This window comes from Carassius carassius, chromosome 19, assembly GCF_963082965.1.
Source record: "Carassius carassius chromosome 19, fCarCar2.1, whole genome shotgun sequence".
Lineage (NCBI taxonomy): Eukaryota > Metazoa > Chordata > Actinopteri > Cypriniformes > Cyprinidae > Carassius > Carassius carassius.
This window is the reverse complement of record NC_081773.1, coordinates 26,580,285-26,593,153: the sequence shown is the minus strand read 5'-3', so window position 1 is coordinate 26,593,153 and position 12,869 is coordinate 26,580,285. Positions and strand designations below refer to the sequence as shown.

The following is a 12,869-nucleotide window of genomic DNA, read 5'->3' as shown; positions in this document are numbered from 1 at the left end:
TATATTTATTATGTATATATAAAGACACACATACAGTGTGTTTTGAAAATATTTACATGTATATATTTCTATTCATATAATTTATATTATATATAAATATATTTAATATATAAATTAGTGGTGGGCCGTTATCGGTGTTAACGTGCTGCGTTAACGTGAGACTCTTATCGGCCAATAAAAAAAATATCGCCGTTAATCGATTCTCAAAGCTGGGTTGGGAGCTGGGTCTATACTACACGAGCTATGACGACTTTGACCTTGATATTTTAGCGCAGATGTAATCTGTAGGGGGCGAGAACGAGTCTTTAAACCTGTGTGTATCCCTACTGTGAAATTACCACATCAAACGTGACGTCCTAACATGGATGCAGCTGAAGCCGCCGGGTTTGCTTCCGGGAATTTATTTTTTATTTTTAAAGAAGCTTCCCAATGGAAACCTTGACAAGACGCACACCTGTTTCACACATAATCTGTCTGCAGTGCGTATGCAGTCCGTGTGTGTTTTGTATGTGGTGCAGAAGCAGCATGGACTCATACTCATTGTGCTTTCACACAGGACGCGTTTGCAGTACGCTACTTGGTACGTGAACGATCGCTGGAACGCCAAGACGGACCGCAACCGCGTGAACGCAGGAATCCGTTAACATGGGTGCATCAAAAAAAATATGAAACGCATACGCACTGCAGACGGATTATGTGTGAAACAGGCGTAAGGTTGTTTACACCTTGTGCAATTTGGAATTCGTTTACAGCTTTCTCAAGCAGTTTGTGATGCATTTTGGAAAAAGGAAATGAGCCCCTGATCTAATGCACCACCTGACTTGAGAAACCCATTCTAAAAGACTTAACGTTAGTTTTAGTCATTATTTTATTTGCGTAGCACACATATTCTGAATGCATTCGGCAGAATTTAAATGAGCCATTTTAATCTAGATTTATCTTTGCATATTTGTCTCAAGATTTAGATCATCAAACAAATGTTAATATTACACAAAGATAATGCAAGTTAATAAAAATTAAGTATTTTAAAAGATGATTTCATTTATTAAGGGGAAAAAGCTGTCCAAACCTACCTGGCCCTACATGAAAAGGTAATTGCCCAATTTTTTAAATCACAAAAGAACTGAATAACCAGATTATTTTAGAAAGCGGAGTTAAATTTCACTAGCAACACCCAGGCCTGATTACTGCCAGACCTGTTCAATCAGGTCTCCACAAATGGAGAAAACTTGGAACAGTGGTGAACCTTCCCAGGAGTGGACGGCCTACCAAAATTACTCCAAGAGTGCAACGACGACTCATCCAGGAGGTCATAAAAGAACCCAGAAAAACTTCCAAAGAACTGCAGGCCTCAGTTGCCTCAATTAAGGTCAGTGTTCATCATTCAACAATAAGAAAGAGACTTGGCAAAAACCGCATCCACGGGAGAGTTCCAAGGCAAAAGCCACTGCTGACCAAAGAGAGAACAAAGGCTTGTCTTACATTTGTCAGAAAATATCTTGATTATCCCCAAGACTTTTGGGCAAATATTCTGTGGCTTGATGAGACAAAAGGTGAACTTTTTGGAAGGTGTGTGTCCCGTTACATCTGGCATAAAAACCAACACAGCATTTCATAATAAGAAGAACATCATACCAACAGTCAAACATGGTGGTGGTAGTGTGATGGTCTGGGGATGCTTTGCAGCTTCAGAAACTGGAAAACTTGCCATAATTCAGCGGTTCTCAATTCCAGTCCTCGCGCCCCACTGCTCTGCATATTTTGCACGTTTCTCTTTGTTAACACACCTGATTCGGATAATCAGCTCGTTAGAAGTGAACTCCGTACATGAACTGTGTTCCCATTATTCATTGCTCCCTACTCCCTGAGCAGGGGAAATCTGTTGAAGTTTACCTCACTTCAGAACATTCATTCACTGATTTGTGCTGCGCAGCGTCTTTACACACGGACAGCTGTGATATCATATACCTCTGTAAATAAATACAATTTAAATTCATGTCTCGCACACTTCAATGCACTTTGATTGGAACATATACATTCTCTTCGAACTGGAATCATGGCAGAATATCCTGTGATGTCCACTTCACAGGGCACTTACGTTCGAATAGAACAAACTTCTGAAGCGAAACGTACAAAATGTGCAGAGCAGTGGGGCACGAGGACTGGAATTGAGAACCGCTGCCATAATTGATTGAACCATAAATTCTGCACTCTATCAGAAAATCCTGAATGAGAATGTCCGGCCGTGAGTTTGTGACCTCAAGCGTACTTGGGTTATGCAGCAGGACAGTGATCCAAAACACACCAGCAAGTTCACCTATGAATGGTCAAGAAAAACAAAATGAAGGTTTTGGAGTGGCCAAGTCATAGTCCAGACTTAACTCAGATTGAGATGCTGTGGCATGACCTTAAACAGTCCTTTCATGCTCGAAAACCCTCCAGTTTGGCTGAATTAAAACAAGTCTGCAAAGAAGAGCTGGCCAAACTTCATCCACAGTGATGTGAAAGACTCATTTCCAGTTATCACAAACACTTGATTGCAGTCGTTGCTGCAATGGGTGGCACAACCAGTTATTAGATTTAGGGGGCAATTACTTTTTCATGTAGTGTCAGGTAGGTTTGGACAGCTTTTTCCCCTTAATAAATGAAATCTTCATTTAAAAACTGCATTTTATATTTACTTGTATTATCTTTGTGTAATATAAAAAGGTATTTGTTTGATCTGAATCTTTTAAGTGTGACAAATGTAAAAAAAAAAAAAAAAATTACGAGAAGGGGGCAAAACCCTTTTCACTGCACTGTAAATATTCATACATATATTAGTGCACCAAGTCAAACTATATTAAACTGAGAAATGTTGTTTTGGCAGCTGGCTAAAATAAAAAAAAACATTTTATATTAAATTTTCAACTAACGTTTATTTCAAGCAATTATTTTTTTCTTTGTGTTTGAGTTTTAGTTAATAATAATAAACCTGTAAACATTAAACCTTAATTAGTAGTTTTGCCATTTTGATAAAGGCTTATAAAGAGAAACAATTTTTTTTCTTTGGAATAACATGTCTCAATGAATCATTCACAGTAAGACCTGTACTATATGTTAAGAAAGTAAACAGTCAATTTGGACTTATGTGGTGGTGGCCACTATAAACAGATCCATAACCACAATGACCTGAATCAGGGGTATTTACCCCATTAGATGGAAATGGGTAATAACAGCACATGGTTGGGTGGGGAGATCTGCTAACAGGGCCTCTCATTGCTGAGAAGCATGGCCACATGAGGGGTTCACAGCCCGGGAGAGAGGGGCCAGCCAATGCGTCCACGTCAGAGTTTTGAATCTAACAGTGGAAAATACCTGATATTCCTCGGCCCTGGTGTTTATTTAGTTGGACAAGCGCTATTCTGGAACTGTGTCAAAAATCATGCTAACCCAAACTCTCACCGCTAGTCCAATAAATTACACAAATCGAACAATAAACCAAAGAGGTTCTTTAAGCTGTTGAGTCTCAGCTTAATTAATAAGGGAGAGCTGGACGACAATTTTCCTTGACATAAAACGCAACAGTAACTCTCCCCTATGAGGCAAATCAATATGATTGATGCTAGTGCGGAACGACTGAGGATAGACCTCATCAGGAAGGGAAGAATGTGGGTTACATAAAAGGATAAAACGAGCAGTGATGCATTTATACAGGTGGTGGCCAAATTCACTCAGTTCAGGCTAGTGGGATGTTTATACTCACAGGATTCAGGAAAAAGTATCACTACAACAATTTTTTTGTATATGTATACAATTTTATGCATACATACTCACATATACCATATTTTTCAGACTATAAGTCGTACCTGAGTATAAGTCGTATCAGTCCAAAAATACGTCATGACGAGAAAAAAAAAAAAACATATATAAGTCGCACTGGACTATAAGTCGCATTTATTTAGAACCAAAAAGCGCCCTCTCGCGGCTGTAGACGGTAATGTTTTCTCTTGGTTCATGTCTCTTAGTTCATTTCTCTTGGTTCATGTCAAATTAATTTTGATAAATAAGTCGCACCTGACTATAAGGCGCAGGACCAGCCAAACTATGAATAAAAGTGCGACTTACAGTCCGGAAAATACGGTATATATATACACACATTTATATATATATACATTTATATATATACATATATAATATATATATATATATATATATATATATATATATATATATATATATATATATATATATAAATATATATATATATATATATATATATATATATATATATATATATATATATATATATATATATATATATATATATACATATACACACACACACACACACACATACATATATTACATGTATTGTCTTCTATTCCGGGTCTGTTGTGAGTGCGACTGCTGTGACTGTTGACGTGTTTTCTGGTGCGCCCAATTACAAAGAGAATTTTTGTTATTTTTGGACCAAAATGTATTTTCGATGCTTCAACAAATTCTAACTGACCCTCTGATGTCACATGGACTTCTTTGAAGATGTTTTTATTACCTTTCTGGACATGGACAGTACACCATACATAAATTTTCAATGGAGGGACAGTAAGCTCTCGGACTTAATCTAAAATATCTTAAACTGTATTCCGAAAATGAATGGAGGTCTTACGGTTTTGGAACGAGTTATTAATGACATAATTTTCATTTTTTGCTGAACTAACACTTTAATGATCTAGATTATCCAAAATTAGGCATTACCACGTGGTTATACAACATAATAAATTTTTTTCCCATAAAATGTCCAAAAATTCAGAATTACCTAATGAAGTTACTCAAACCAAGATATTTTGGTCATTTCACCCATCTAGGTAGTTTTATCAGGATGGTAGTTAGTGTTGTCACGGTACCAAAATTTCAGTATTCGGTACCGATACCAAATACAATAATTCAAATACCGATACAAATACTGATACAAAAATATGCTAATTAAAAAAAAATTACTTTTTAGCACTAAAAATAAAACCAATGCCATTCTTTATACTTATTTACAATTTTGTTTAAAGTTTTTCTACAATTTATATAATTATGAAAAACAGTAAACAAGTTTCACCCAAATTTAATTTGTCTTTTATTTTATGAAATTTAAACACATTTTATTTCTGGTAAAGGGATTTTCTATTAAAATTAAAACATGGAAGAAATATTGTGATTTATTTCTTAAAAAAATAATAATAGTAATATTTCTAGCACTATGCCTTTATGTAAAAATTAACTTTTAGGCCTAATGTATGCATATTTGTCATTTTAACTGAACTTAAGACTGGTGGTGATGCTTAAGATATTTTTGGTCATTGATGGTTTCTGTAAAAAAAAAAAATAGTAATAGATCATATTAATTATTATTAAAAGATAATACTACTACTAATTCTACTATCATACTAATGTATATCCAATGCACTATGAATTGATGAGCTGCTGGGTTCATGAATATTAATCACGTTGTCTGCGTTCGGTCAAACTGATTTGCTGAAATCAAAACAGGGACGGTACTAAATCAGCGCCCAGCCAATGAAATTGCCATTTTCGCATTAGCTCCGCCCACTACCGGAGAAACCGGTATGTCTTCTGCTTGTTCAAAAATTAATATGAATAATTCCAAATGAACTCCATTACAGGAAAAGACAATAAAGAATAGTTTACATATAGCGTGTCGATTCAGCGTGGTAAGACTATCGCTCTCTCTCTCTTTTGCATGTGTGAGAAACTGAAAAGATCGCTTGATGGAGAGAGAACTCTGAAGCTCAGATGCTGAAATTAATGCAAGCGTCATGCGCTTCAGTCTATGTAGTAAACAAACCCGCACGTCTGCCATTCATTAATTCACACAGAGACGCGCAGAACACGGATTCATATTTCAAACAACATTTGCGGCTTAACATTTACAGATACTGATCCATATGGAGATTTGATTTGATTAATTTATGCTAACTTTGACAAATTCCATGACTGTCCATATTAAAATGTAAGTTTCATTTTCATGACTGAATTTTGAGATTCCGTCCTCGTTTTCTGCTTCGCGGAAATCATAGCGCTGAACCGGGTTTGAACGGGACCTCGGTACTACCGGTACTTAAAGGCAGGGTAGGTAAAAAAATGTAAAAACTTTTTTTTCCGAATTTGTTTAAACTTTATTTATATATCAATACATAATTAAAATGTAAGTACTCTGAAAAAGAAAGTATAAAAATCGAGTGACTGTAGACCTCTCACGACTGTTTTAAAGACAGCTCATTATTTCCATTCACTCCACCCCCTCCCTTCTGGGCTCCTTCCAAAGCCTCTACTACGGCTCGCTAAGTAATGTTATGTTAGCTATATTACGCAGCTACGTGTGCTAATGACACATGCTTCATGAAAAAAATATGTATGATCAAAATACAAAAAGAAAGATTTACCTGTCCAGCAGAAATAAAGCCATCAAGGAGTCACTTTTCAGCCCCTTGAGTTCCCTCAGTTCTCGCCATCGCTGGAAAGCCACGCCGATATAAACTCGCGTTTTATTTCTTTGTTTATCCAAAGACTTTTTGTTCATTGCCTTTTCTTGTACTGTTACTGTCTTCCTTTTTTTGCCTGGTTTGCCTTCACTAACTGCATAGGCTGGTACTGTGAAATTTGCTTGCTGTTTCTCTGCCATTGTTTTGGTATTCCTAGGATCCGTGCCTGTTGAATTCCTCAAATCAAACGTGCACGCGCAAGTGGGCAGGTCATGTGTGGCAAAAGGGTGGTTGCCATGGTTGCGAGAGAGTGACAGTCGCCTAAGCCAATCCTATGTTTCGTCCCGAAATGGAAATAATGAGCTGTGTTTAATACAGATTAAACGGTCTAGAGTCACTCGATTTTTATACTCTTTTTATCAGAGTACTTACATTTTAATTATGCATTGATATATATAGAAAGTTTAAACAAATTTGGAAGAAAGTTGTTTATACATGTATTACCTACCCTGCCTTTAAAGAAACCTGGTACAGTCACATTTAAAAAAATTTAGTACCGACCTGGTACCGAAGTACTGGGTCTTTTGACAACACTAATGGTAGTGTTACTTACTTAGTGAAGCGGATCTCCAGGTGGGAGGTCAGGTACTCGCGTGGGGTGAAGGTGTGCTCCCAGACCATCATGTTTGGGACGTAGTTGATGGAGAAGCATAGCTCTGACAGAGCAGTGTGCAGTTTGTCCAGACTGTAAAAAACAGATAGCAGGTTTAAAAACTAATTTCTTTCAGGTTACACAGACAATCAGGGAAAGTTTAACCAGCACAATAGTGCTGCCCACTATGGGGCCACACTGCTCCCAAACCGTTACTACTGCTCATGTGTGTCCACGACAGGCTTAAGGATAAATAAATTTTATATTATATGGAGGATCTGTTTAAATGTCTGCTGAATGTGAGGATAATATGGTAAAGGCCTCCAGCAGGGTTTTGTTTAACACCGTGATTCTCTGCTGGTAAGATCTAATTGGGTCGCAGACATGCCCTCATTGACGAAAACCATGAATTACAGAAACTAGTACAAGGTAAAAGAAAATATGACCCAGACTGAATTAAATGAGTAACACATGCTTGACTAGATTTAGAAGAAGAGCAAGTTTCATCCTCACTTGGTGACCAGGAGTCTGTTCTTCCTCATGCTCTCAACACCAGGCTTCTCTCTCTCCGGTTCACCTTTCTTCCCCGTCTGCTTTTTCGACTTCTTGTTCACGGCCTGACTGATGGTTTTGGCACAATGTTTTGGCAGTAGCTGTGCAGAAGAGCGACAGGAAAAAGACCCTTTTTAAAGTCAACATGTTAATACATGTTCCTGGCAATTCTGGCACAATTCATCAGTGCATGTTATTTTAAATGTGCATTTAAAGTAGGGAATAGAAAACCCTTACATTTTTCTTAAAATACCAGAACTGAATGATTTACATACTAAAATAAAGAACCATGGCAAAAGAAATTGTGAGCTCAAGTTGTAAGCCTGCAGCCTGAACAGGATGTAATGAAAGATTGGGTGTCAGGAAATAATAAAACCCACAAATACCTATTTTTCTGTTGCATTATCTGCACACACACAAAAAAAAAAAAAATTGGCCAGTGTAGTCTGACTCATGAACAAATGACTCTTAAGAGTTGATTCCTCTGTTGAATCAATCAAAAAGACTCAACACCGTCTCAAACTCATGAGACTGAATCATTTTGAATCACTGAATTGGTCACAGTGGTTCTTGAATGACTGAATTACTTCTCTTAAATCTAAGACATGATTTTGTGATTGATTTTTAAAACATGAGTTTTTCAAATGGTAATTCAAATTAACTGAAGTGAAAGAACTGAACCACAATTTATAGAAAGCAGAAAAAAATATTACTTTTTTTATTTGTTAATTAAATTCATTAACCTGCTCTGCCTCTGACACAACTTTCCTTTTTGTCTGACAAATCCAAATTCCTCTTATTTTTCAACACCTCTCCTCCAATCACCTGTAGCATCCACTTTCCACCATCCAATCAAATCCTGATAGATAAAATCAAGACCTACCTTAAAGGGATAGTTCATTTTCAAATTAAATTTTGGTATGTTTTAGCTTACCTCAAGGACATCCAAGATGTAGGTTTCTCTGTTTCCTCAGTATTTCCCATTTTGATATTTTTAGGTCCAACCGTTCTTGTCTGTGACTCACATAATGGATGTCTATGGTCACCACCCCAAAGAGCATGCACAGAGGAGTCAAAATTAAACAATTCCCCATCGTAAGTACACATTGATGACCTAAGACACAAAACGAGCGGATTGTGTAAGAAAACGAATAGTATTTATATCGTTTTTACCTCTTGTACACAACCACGTCCAACTGATCTGAGTTCGCGAGTGCTTCCCGATGTGACGTGCACGCGTGCTCTGGCTTTAGTCTGCGCAAGCGCGGATCGCGCCGGAAGCGATCTCTCGCGCGTGTACATCACTCATTGTTTACACTTACTGCCTATGGCTTACACAGATTTCTGAAGTATTACCTTTCACTGTGAAGATCTAAACATATTTAGACGTACAGGAAATTGCAATGGAAGACGATTTCAATATATCCATAGACAATGTTGAATTTTTTTCACAACCATATTTATTTAAAAAAGAAAACACAGACCAAGTACTCAGGAGCGATCCGCTGCAGCAGCACGTCTTCAAGCCTCAGAGACAGAGATCTCTTCAAAATTGGTGGTGTTTTAGTAGCAAGTGTTGTGAGATGCCAACAGAAGTGGAGAGCATATGTTGTCACGAATGGAACAACTACAAGATGACGAAAAGGACATTGACAGTATCACATCACACGCCTGCCTGACTGAAGATCCAGATTTTTCTCCGCTGTTGAGATGCAGCGTTTTGCACGTTGTGTTTAGTTTGCCACGTATAAACTGGAGGCGACGTCCAATGCCAGAGGGACCCAATGGCACGCTGTCAATAGAGTGAGTAATGTGTTGTATTTTTATTATAAACGCAACGATTATAGGGTGCATTATAAACATTAATCTATTACAATTACTGCATTATATTTCAGACAGTGCAGATTGAAAGCGTAGCGTGTGGTAAACAATGAGTGATGTGCATGCGCGAGACATCACATCCGGGGCTTTCCGCGCTTGCGCAGACTAAAGGCAGAGCGCGCACGCACGTCACATCAGGAAGCACTCGCGAACTCAGATCAGTTGGACGTGTTTGTGTACAAAAGGTAAAAAATATATAAATACTGTTCGTTTTCTTACACAAACCGCTCGTTTCTTGTATTAGGTCATCAATGTGTACTTATGATGGCGAATTGTTTAATTTTGACTCATCTGTGCATGCTCTTTGAGGTGGTGACCATAGACATCCATTATGTGAGTCACAGACAAGAAAGGTTGGACCTAAAAATATCAAAATGGGAAATACTGAGGAAACAGAGAAACCTACATCTTGGATGTCCTTGAGGTAAGCTAAAACATATCAAAATTTAATTTGAGAGTGAACTATCCCTTTAAGTCTGTCAATTTAATATCTTGTTTTACTTGAAAATATTTCAGATTACAGAAGGAAGAGGGCTTTGATGTTGACCTTAACACTGTAATTCCTGTAAATGTGGCTTCCACTGTCCAGATAAGAGTAAAGCAGGAAGTGACTCATGAGCTGCTGTCCTGTTTCCTTACATGATTACACTCACCAGAGTGGGATGAGAGTAAGTTTATTCATACAAGCTGACCCTAGGTCATCGAATCAGTGCAGTCAGGGGTTTCCAGGAAATCAATCACGGTTTAATTTCATTGTGATGATCATATTGCAACGGAATGGAACATTCCTGGTGAATCTGCAGAACTCTTTGTAAACCCAGTTAAGTTTGTTAAAATCCTAGATAGTACATGGAAAATTCCAGAACTCCCAAAAGTCCCTCTGTGTTTTGGCAGCGTTGAAAGCGTGTGTGTGCTGCACTGACCTGGTCGCTCAAGGTGCACTGCTCTGTGCATATGTCTGTGATGAGGTTGCGGGCTTGCTTGGCCATCTCGTCCAGGAACATGTTGCAAAGGGACAAGCTGCGGTCTCCGATGTGGTGCCTCTGCAGGGAGGGACAGACAAAGAGACATTAGAGGAGATTTCCTTTAGTACAACAACAATGTGAAGCTGGACTTTTGATTTTCAGTATAAGCTATGATTCAGTGTAAATTTAGTTTGGGCAGTGTGAAGCTGTCAATGCATCAAATGTGTCATTTTTGCGCTACAAACAGAATTGCATTTCTTTTTTGGTTCTGCTACAGGCACAGGAAATATCCTTTACCTTTAGTATCAGCTGTCTATAAAAATACTACTTAACTGGCCACCTGTTACAACCATCTGTAAACAAGGCCTTAAACTGGCAAAGAACCACCCAATTAAACAGGATGGGGTTATCCAATGGATGCATAAACAGATTTTGAGTGGTGTTTAGAGGCAGGTCAATCTGAAATGGCCTATAACTTCACACACATAGATGTATAGTTTTTTAGGGTAAGAAATGAATGTTTAGTTCCAGCCAAGAATTTTACACTTCTAAAACTTTTAGACTTTGTTCTTTTGAACTTTCCATTCAGCTTTGCCATCACAGCAATTGCATTTTAAACTATATTAAATTGCAAATCAGCCCATTAAAATTGTAATGCTATTTCACTATATTCCTGTTTTACTGCTGTGCAAAAGACTTCTTTCAAAAAATATTACAAAAAATGTCCCCAAACTTTATTCATTTGAATAAACAAAATGACTTTAATTATTTGGACCAGGGTGGAGAAACACCTTATTTGTCAGCTATTGACTCTATCTGAAAATGGACCATGAGTGATCCATTGGCATGCTGTTAGAGGCTGAAACTACTCCAACATAAGATGCTCAGGTGAATTTGGCTCTCAGTGAGGTGCTGTTTGTGACCAGTCCATGTGTAAGTGAGGCTCTTTGTTATGGCCCAGCTGGTCTCTTTGCCTCAGCTCCCTCCCCAGAGCAAACAGTGCAAACTCTCTAAATTACTAATGAAAAACAGCCTTCGCCTCTGTGTGGAGCTGAAGCCTCCACTCCTGCCAAACATCACGGAGAAGGCCGGTCCTTCTTCACGACTAACAAAAAGTGTCATTTAAAGCTCTCATCATCCATTCATAAACAGAAATATCCTGCCACCCTCTTCGTGGGCATCCGAGGGAAAGAATCGGAGACTGTGCAGGTTGAAAATAACACATCTATCCGACGTGATGCTGAGGCTAACCTCTGCTGAAGCACCGTGATCTTTTGTTGTTTCTCTAAACCACTGTAAAAAGTTTTCTGTGTGAGGATGGAAATATTCTTGGAAACTTTTAGTGCTTTTCCAACATAAATAAAGCTTGCAGCTGTCCAAAGCTGTGTGGAGTGGACATAGGAGGAAGACCATTTCAGAGACATGCTGAGAGAGGGAGTTTCATGTTTAAATAAGGGAAACCCAAGTCTTCTATGGCTCAATAAATCTCTTTTATTCCTCTAAGTGCTCTCAGACAGCTCGATGTTCAGGCCCCGCAATGACATGAGAACTCTCGTTGTGCTGTTTGTTTTGGTGCCGCTTGTCCACCAATTAGGAGAGAAAATGTGGGTTTATTTACCAAATTAAATTGGATATTGAAGGGTACGATGTTTGGCAGGAACAAACACTTGGTGAATGTGCAGGCCATATTCCGGCGGGGGGGAAACAGGAATCTGCTGTGCTCCTCATGTGTGTGGAGGGGCTTCCATATGCCCCCGGGGAGCCTGGGTAGCTGCAACGGCGTATGGTTCAATTACAGATTTAATAAATCATGCTTTTCAGCATTTGGTTTTCTGTACACATCCTGATACATGGACCACAGCACTCAATGCTGCGTGTTGAGACATTCCAGCTCTAGTAAACTCGTGGAGCCTTCCGGATTCACAGTACGACTTCATCCTGAACCCTCGTATGGGTCGCGGCTAAGCCGTGGCGAGACCAGAAAAGAAAAGATCTTTTCCAAACTCCTCTTCTCAAAAGTAACACTGAGCATATTCACTACGGGACATTCACAGACACATAAAACAGTTTTTTTTCCAAAAACACAGAGTCTGCATAGAAACTAAACCGGAGATTTCAGGACAAGGCAAATAGAATATATAATCTGAACAAATTAACTGTGAACTGCTTTATAATAGACAATTAAAGCAATTACACAAGGCTAAAAATAGACATTTTATTTTTCTCAGTACAAACTAGGGCTGGATGATATACTGATTATTTACAAAAAAAAGAAAAAAATCTGTGATGAGTATTTCAATTAATTCCAAGGATGGAAGTTTAAAATCTTATACACTAAAATATCAA

General features: G+C 38.1%; 1 protein-coding gene across 4 annotated transcripts in view; it reads right to left on the bottom strand.

Annotated features, from left to right (window-relative positions):
- The window catches only part of LOC132095483 (nck-associated protein 1-like), a 52,451-nt gene that overhangs the window by 16,024 nt on the left and 23,558 nt on the right, over positions 1-12,869 (bottom strand). For all 4 annotated transcript variants that reach the window (XM_059500533.1, XM_059500534.1, XM_059500535.1 and 1 more), the window contains 3 exons: positions 10,482-10,601; positions 7,639-7,778; positions 7,087-7,218 (listed from right to left, as the gene is read on the bottom strand). In XM_059500533.1, the coding sequence (XP_059356516.1) occupies positions 7,087-7,218; positions 7,639-7,778; positions 10,482-10,601 (392 nt within the window). The remainder of the gene's footprint in view (positions 1-7,086; positions 7,219-7,638; positions 7,779-10,481; positions 10,602-12,869) is intronic.